The sequence below is a fragment of the Tinamus guttatus genome, unplaced genomic scaffold (genome assembly GCF_059628265.1).
Source record: "Tinamus guttatus ecotype Peru unplaced genomic scaffold, ASM5962826v1 Tinamus_guttatus_pri_ptg000246l, whole genome shotgun sequence".
NCBI lineage: Eukaryota > Metazoa > Chordata > Aves > Tinamiformes > Tinamidae > Tinamus > Tinamus guttatus.
In genome coordinates, this window is record NW_028288780.1 from 9354230 (window position 1) to 9361688 (window position 7459).

At 44.5% G+C, this 7459-nt stretch overlaps 1 protein-coding gene across 1 annotated transcript; it reads right to left on the minus strand.

The window, feature by feature from the left end:
* Nucleotides 1-2365: 2365 nt before the first annotated feature.
* LOC104577470 (eukaryotic translation initiation factor 3 subunit F) lies at nucleotides 2366-7131 on the minus strand. The gene is made up of 8 exons (XM_010224945.2): nucleotides 6840-7131; nucleotides 6702-6772; nucleotides 6527-6606; nucleotides 5484-5621; nucleotides 4590-4681; nucleotides 3753-3889; nucleotides 3473-3586; nucleotides 2366-2755 (listed from the first exon to the last, which is right to left on the minus strand). Exons 1-8 carry the CDS (start codon nucleotides 7129-7131, stop codon nucleotides 2678-2680), a joined length of 1002 nt encoding a protein of 333 aa, XP_010223247.2. The 3' UTR covers nucleotides 2366-2677.
* Between the last annotated feature and the right edge of the window lie 328 nt (nucleotides 7132-7459).

Sequence of the window (7459 nt, forward strand, 5' to 3'; positions counted from 1 at the left end):
GTGGGGCATAGATGACATTGCAATGGTACTTTCCTATGCTATATAGGCCTGGTTGGATTATTGCTTAACACTTGAATAATACAAAACATTACTTTGGACGTTGTATTTCAGTCAGTGCAGCTAAAAAGCATACTTTGCAGTAAGCACCAAGATTTGTTCATCCTTGAAGCACAGGTCAAAGTACAACAAACCAACCAGGATACTGCTGTGATACTGTGTACTAAAAAAAGTTTCCCTGTCACACTGCCTTGTGACTGCAGTAATTAAAATCTGGATAGGCAAAGTTAGCTGTTGAGTTAACCTTCCATGGGAACAGGGAGTAAAGCAACTTCTGATCACCTGAGGAGGAGCCATGTGTTTGGTGAGCGGCTCAAGTGAGAGTCACTGCGCGCTGGAGCGTGTTAGGGCTCCACCCGCTATAGTGCCAACATCTCGATTTGGGACAGATCTTACAGCTGAGCTACAGCCCCGATCTCTTGGTTCTGTTGGGTGGAACCACACCAAAAATAAAACCGCACCCTTCTCCAGGCATGCAAGGAAGCAGAGCAGATGGTTGCGCTTTACTCCTGAAAACAGCAGCATGTCCAACAGTTTTCACCAGCAATTTATTAACCCTAATGATTAAAACGGTGCATTTAAGTTTAGTGACGAATACATGGCATATACCTACAGCATCACACAACCATATGCCAAATATGCCACTACTTCCTCTTTGTAGCAGACATAAAAATAATGCAAAGAAATCTATGATTCAACAAGGCAAGGCAAACTTAGTGACCTTCATCCTAGTACAGTGAAATAATCAGTAAGTGATACTGTAACTCTGGCCGCAAGGTGTTTTTTTTTTTTTTCTTATATTTAGCAAACTGCAAATAGTAACAACAACAACAAAAGCTTTTCTTAAAAGTAGAACAGTTAATGTTTTTTCCACTTTAGAAGGCTCACAACCAAACATATGGCTTATCAAAGACCCTCACTGGACATACTGGGTCACTTTATCGCAATGTACATTCTAAAGGAGGAATTCAGTATAAATTATCTGGGCATTCACAGAAGACTTGACAAGAACCAATAATTAGTTAAACTAGAGAAGACAGAAATTAGCATGAACAAGGAGAGAGAACTTGTAAATAAGAACACAGGCCATGTTGAAATAGGAATTTGTAGAATTCTGCTAAGTTGGTTTGGTATCAGTTCCAAATCTTTTTCTTAAAGAGTATAACAAGAGCTATGAAAAAGCCAATATCTGCTGACAAAACTATGAGATATTGCCAATACTGAGAATAATGCAAACAAGGAGAAAAGTGGGCATGATTGTAGTATATTAGAAAAGATTATTTTTCAATTAAAACCTGTCATAATGCCAAGTCATGTATTTAATATTTTCCACTGCAAAGTGGAGCTGATCTGCAAATGACAGCTGTGGGAAGAGATTTGATGAATTAGGATATTCGTCCCACTAAGCAGCAGAAACCAATAAGCAAACAAGGAAATGACAGAAAAGTATTAATGTCTTTTTCTGGCCACTGCTTGATAAACACCATATCCATATCAGTGTATCAGCTGAAGTTCCCAAAAGACTGGATTGAAGATGAAGTGGGCTGCTACGTGATTAACACGTGCATCGCAAGAGAGGAGATAATCTAGCAAAACAAAGGCTGCAGTATTGATGGCTAACTGTAACAGGTCATACATAAATACCAGGAAGAGCAGGAAACAAGAACTTTAGTAAAGCCAAAGGATGACTGGGGAATCAAAAGCATGAAGAATCTCAGAAATTAATTTAAGTATGCCTAAAACAAATCAAGATATGGCTGTCCAAGATAGGAAAAAACTGAATTTTTGATTCAGAGACTCCATTGTGAGGTTAAAAAAAATAGTGGATACTGGAAATCCGAGAAAAGAGCAACAACAGCACAGTGTCTGCTAAATGCACCAAATACAGCAACGCAACATTCATCCCCTACCCAGGGACACATGGGTAAACACAAATTTTCTTTGGTCACATGCATTTAGCATGTCCAAATGCAGCCCTTTCTCAAAGGTTCAGACTTGCATAGCAACAATACCACAATGTAAACACAGTGTAAACTCTGCCGTCTCATACACTGCCACCACCTTGTTGCTCGATACAGAGCACCACTGCTGGGCCCAGAGGCCATTCTGCAGTCCCCCCCAAAAAGCATATTTTGTTCAGGATGAGAAGCCACACTTGGATTGCGTATTAAAGTTTGTGGGAAGAAGAATAAAAAAAATCTACAAGATTTGAGTTACCTTGCATCTATTTTTTTTTCTGAAATCATTTTCCCTCCTTTCTAAAAGATACTATACAATAAGTGAGAAGAGGTATCACTGACAGAAGGCATTCTGGCCAATGGAATGGAACTTTTATTTCCAATACATTCTTAGAGTAAAGCTGTATTTGTTATACAAATAGATAAAGTAAGAGAGAAAAAGATGCACCTATTCCACTTTAAAACACTTGGCTCAAATAAATGTTAGGCAGTTTCAATTCATTTCCTAAATCATGTTAGGGACTTTCCAGGAAATGGAAATAAAGATGTAAACCAAGTCATTTAGGTAATTAAATTACTGTCCAACAAAAATTTGCACCACCACAGAAGAGCGTCTGCTTCTTCTTCCGAGTTCTTTGAAGTAAAGGATGGCAGAAGGGTCTTTATAAACTCAGAAGTTTTTCATTGAGAGCAATCTGTGACTGTGTGAGGTTTGCCAGGTAGGTCACCATCAGTAAGTCCTGAGAGGAGAAAAAGAGAAGGAAAATATACATGTATTAGCAAGAGCAAAGACAGTAGCCTGTCAGAAAGATGTGAATTTCTAACTCCTTTAGCACAATTTACAAACACCTAAAGGAATTGTCAATTAGTCCTCAAGATCCTACCCTGACAAATACTTTCCTAGGAGAAAGAATGTTTTGGTATTTGCAGGACTTGAAACATTGCTTGTGAAATTTTAACTCTGAGTTCATCCATGTTAACCAGGGAAGTCAAAGGGTAGGAGCAAAATTAAAAATTACTTCCAGACTTTCAGACTGTAGGTGAACAATGGATTCAGAAACTTAGTTTTGTAAAAAGTTGTTAGGGAGACAAGATAGCACTAAAACCTTGTTCATGCCTAAAGTGTTACCTAATGAGGCCATTATATGAGACAGAAGAACTTCTGCTCAGATAAATAGAGTTGACAAGACAGCAATTATCCTTCAAATACATACTGCATTAAGTCAGCTCATAAATCAGTTCTTAAGTACACTCATTCTCTCAATTGTTAGCAGAATTATGGTGATACTTTATCGACAGTCAGCTTTACAATATCAAAACTAGAGAAAAAGCTGCATTTGCTATTACAACGTTGATATGAAAAGATAGTTTGCTTTGAGCACGGATAAACTTTGGTCTGCAAGACAAACATTCAAAATTGCTGGCAATACACTGAAGAAAATAAAAAACAAACTTACATTGATATTGCTGTTCAACATTGTCTCAAAGTCCTCTGCTGAAATCTTTGGCACCTGATTAATAAGATCCATCAGGAATCGCCCAACAGTGTTGTCAGCAGCCACTTTGCCAGACTAGGTACAGATGGGAAAAAAACAAAACAAAACAAAACTACACCATGAGCAAAACTCATGGCACAAACTCAAAACTAAAGCACAAAAAAGAAAAGACACAAATGAAAAACAAGATATACAAGCTTCCTCCAAGTATGTCTGCTGGCTCACAAAAAGTTTGCCTTACCAGCACATCCTCTGCATACTGCAGTACCATGGCCAGGGTATCCTGGATCCTGGCTGAGGCCGATCCCACTTGTTGCAAGTCACTGGACAAGCCAATCACTCGATTAGGGCTAAAACAGGTCTTCATTATAAGATCCACTGAAAGTGAAAGAGGTATCAATGAAGAAAAAAATGACTGCCACAAAAAAATTATGCATTTTTCCCCCATTGCTGCCAGACCTACTCTACCACACAGAGTTCTCTTAATCCCTTTTCTTTACAGTAATCTCAGAAGTGAGAGTGATCCCTGAATATCAGCAAATCAAACACTGTTTCACAACCAACAGAAAAAAATACTCATAACTTCTTGAAACATGATACATCTACCATCCCTGTGAAGGGAGCCCTCAGCCTCTGTCTCCCTCTCCCCAGTTCTACAGTTACTTGTCATTTCCATTTGCTAACATTATCTTGTTAGCTCACACCTTACAATTAATGTGATCATGTCTTTTTTCCAGACTGATTCCTGACTGATGACCGATAGTCATGCTACTACAGTGTGACTCTGCTCTGCAGTCATATTACCATATACTCAAAATATTATTCCACCTCCATCAATCTTCACCATACTGCGTGATGGTACCCCTGCCCAAACAACTTTTAACAACAACAGCATGAAGAAACAGGATCTTTGCTATGTGGGGCAGTAAAGCCAAGTAGAAGCATCTGTGTGCATGAATATGCAGCAATCCTTGTAATGTAGCCCTCAACCATAAAAGCCAGAACTGCGGATCTCTCTGGTTCCCCCAACCCACTAGAAAACAAGCACCAGGACTGAAATAGCAAGAATAAAACTCACCTCCTATCCGTTCTGTATCGTAGTAAACATACTTCACTGTTAGAGGTGTGAACATCACACCCATAGTTTTACCAGGGACCCCCATTGGAGCACTAGAAAAAAAAAAAACAGGGTGAAAACACTCAAGTTTTCAGCATCAATAATTGAAAGGATGACTGGGGACAGGAACTGGGCATGGACTTATTATTAACTAGCCTGACATTTGTCAGTATGAGTGCATGAAGAGTTAAATACTGTCTAGTTGCTTCTTGCTTGTAGAGCAAGAACACTAACCCGAATACTCCATGGTGGTCTTTGAGAAACCACTTAAGAAACAAAAACAAAGATGACAAAAATTCAGCTATGACGCACTCTTAACACCTTTGTTATTTTTACAATCTATCTGAAGTTAATTTATGCTTTCAGTATGGAAGAGGCTGTGGAACAGCTTTTTTTGGAGAGACATAGTTAGGCAGCAGGATGATTTTTGCTACAAAGAGAGGTCAGGCCTCTATTCTAGAAAGAGATCTTCACTCAGTACAAGGAAGAACAGTGAGGTGGAATAGTTGCATTTCTCAGTATCTAGTCTCCATTATCAGTGGATAAAAACAGAAGAGGATAAGGGCTAGAAAGACTAACCAAGATGATGCTGTACTAATTATGTTTTAATCACACCAATAACTAAAATGCCCAGAAATAAAGTTAACAAAGCCAGCTTATGAAAGGTCTTTCAGCTTGTTAATGATAGTCAAGGCATTCCAGTGGGAAGAAAACCATGAACTCCGACTCACAACTTTAATTACTGCACATCACTGTCTCCATGGGACGCTGCAGCCCATTGCACTTGTTATCATGATGTGGTCCCTCTTAGTAATCCAAATACAACCTTCCCAAAAATGAAGCTTCCCTGAATACCTGACATAAGCTTTAATGCTCATGCGCCCGTTCTGGAGACTGGTGTCCACAGTGAGGTGGATCGGATTGTGCGCTTCCCGGCTGTAATACTCATGGATCAGGACCGAGTGCTCAGTGATGTCATGACCTGTCGCATACCTGCGGAAACACAAACGTAAGGAGCCCTGCTTCCAACACTCACGTTCCCAAGGTTTGTTGTATATGGAGGATATTTAACAAGTTTGTGTCCTAAAACACTGATTTCCAAACACCGAGCTGCAGAATCGTGCTAGATACAGTGTTTCAACCAGGTAATTTGGAGCTTTATAGGCAGCTGCTCTGGAATTGTAGGAACTGCAGAGTGAGCCCAGGCATACCAGAAACTTGCCTATGGCCCATGTTTTACTAGCAGCCACAGTGTCAATACAGTTGCTATCAGACCCTCAAGATTCAAGCATCTCTGACTATGCTCTGGACCAACTCCTTATTTCAATGTAAATCAAAGCATGCCAACTGAACCCAGCCATAAACAATCACGTAGATCTTCCACAACTGGAACATGTGAGAGCTGGAGACAGGACTTGTTAATCTAGATCTTTTAGCTGCTCCGCAACTAGCCTCCTCTATGCATAGAAAAACACATGCATAACTAACTCACGTCATGGTGCCATTAAAAGGTTTTGAGGAGACTGTGCTGTGCCTACAGAATTATGATCCATAGGAATAGAAATATGCTGTTTTCCAGGATCAGAGAAGACACAGACAGACTGAGAAACTATCTCCTCCATCCGCATACCCCGAGGCCCAGACCAAGACTCTGGCCCCATAGCACCTTACTGCAGTATTTCCACCTATTCCCAGCCTGGAACTCCTCCATGCTCAAGCTGAAGTCAGACTCCTCCAGTGGTCTTAGGTACCTGTCTCTGGCGTTGTGTGCGAGGAGCTGCAGCGGTCGGCCAAGCACGTGCAGAGCGCGCTGCTGCGCGTGTCGCACCTGGCCTGTGACAGGAGCGCGGGGCGTTCCGAGCCGCCCAGCAGAGCAGCACGGCTGCCCGAGCACTTACCAGCCCAGGATGAGCTCGCTGGGAGACACCTTCTTGTGCAGCTCGTACATGTTCTTGGCAAACTCCATGTCCACGGCCACCTGGAAAATGCGCGAGGACAGCGGCCGTTACGGGGACACCGAGTGCCAAATGGGCCAGGCAGGGCAGGGAGAAGCCGCTTCCCGCCGCCCCCTACCTCATCCTCGGACTCGTTGTGCGGGACGGAGAAGCAGTTGGTGACCTCCACCGAGTGCTTGTCCACGGTGCCTGCGGGGAGGGCAGCGCGTTAGCGGGCCGGGCCGGGCGCCGCAGCCGGGCGCGGGGCGGCTCTTACCCAGCAGGGTGCCGATGACTCGCGCCGCGCCCTCGTTGCGCCGCTCGAAGCTGTCCACGATGGAGGCGAGCACCACCGGGTGCAGCCGCACCACGCGCCCGCCGGGGAAGGGGCCCGCGAGCGCGGCGGACAGCGGCGCGGCGGGCGGCGGCGGCACCGGGGCCGGCACGGCGGGCGGCGGTGGCGGCGCGGCGGGCGGGGCGGCGCCTCCGGCCGGGGCCGCGGGCGCCGCCGGGGGACTCGGCGCCGGCGCGGGAGCCACCGGAGCCGCCGCGGGAGCCGTCGTCGCCATCTTGCGAAGAGAGGGAGGAGAGGGGGCTGCGCCTGCACTCATTGGCTAAGCTGCACGCCTGTCACGCAGCGCTGGCTCCCATTGGGGAGGGCCGTGCCCAGCGAGTCCCGCCTCGCGTCCGCTAACCAACCAGGGAAAGCCGTGAGGAAATGGGCTCTCTGATTGGGGAACTCTCTTTCGGGACTGGGGAGCTTTTCAATTGGACCCCCACCGCTCCCTCATTGGCTCCGCGCTGCTGTCTGTCAGCGCTTAGAGGCCAGGCTATTGGCTGCGGCCCTCCTGTTCCCGCCCTCGCACGGTTATTAGGCGGAGGCGAAGCACGGGCTCG

Bases quoted from the DNA above. Each gene is read 5' to 3' on its own strand.
- LOC104577470 (XM_010224945.2), bottom strand. From the start codon at position 7,131: ATGGCGACGACGGCTCCCGCGGCGGCTCCGGTGGCTCCCGCGCCGGCG. The intron at 4,682-5,483 runs GTATTCAGGGAA...TTTTTTTTCTAG, and splicing joins AGCATTAAAGCTTATGTCAG to TGCTCCAATGGGGGTCCCTG. The intron at 2,756-3,472 runs GTAAGTTTGTTT...TTCTCCTCTCAG, and splicing joins TGTTGAACAGCAATATCAAT to GACTTACTGATGGTGACCTA.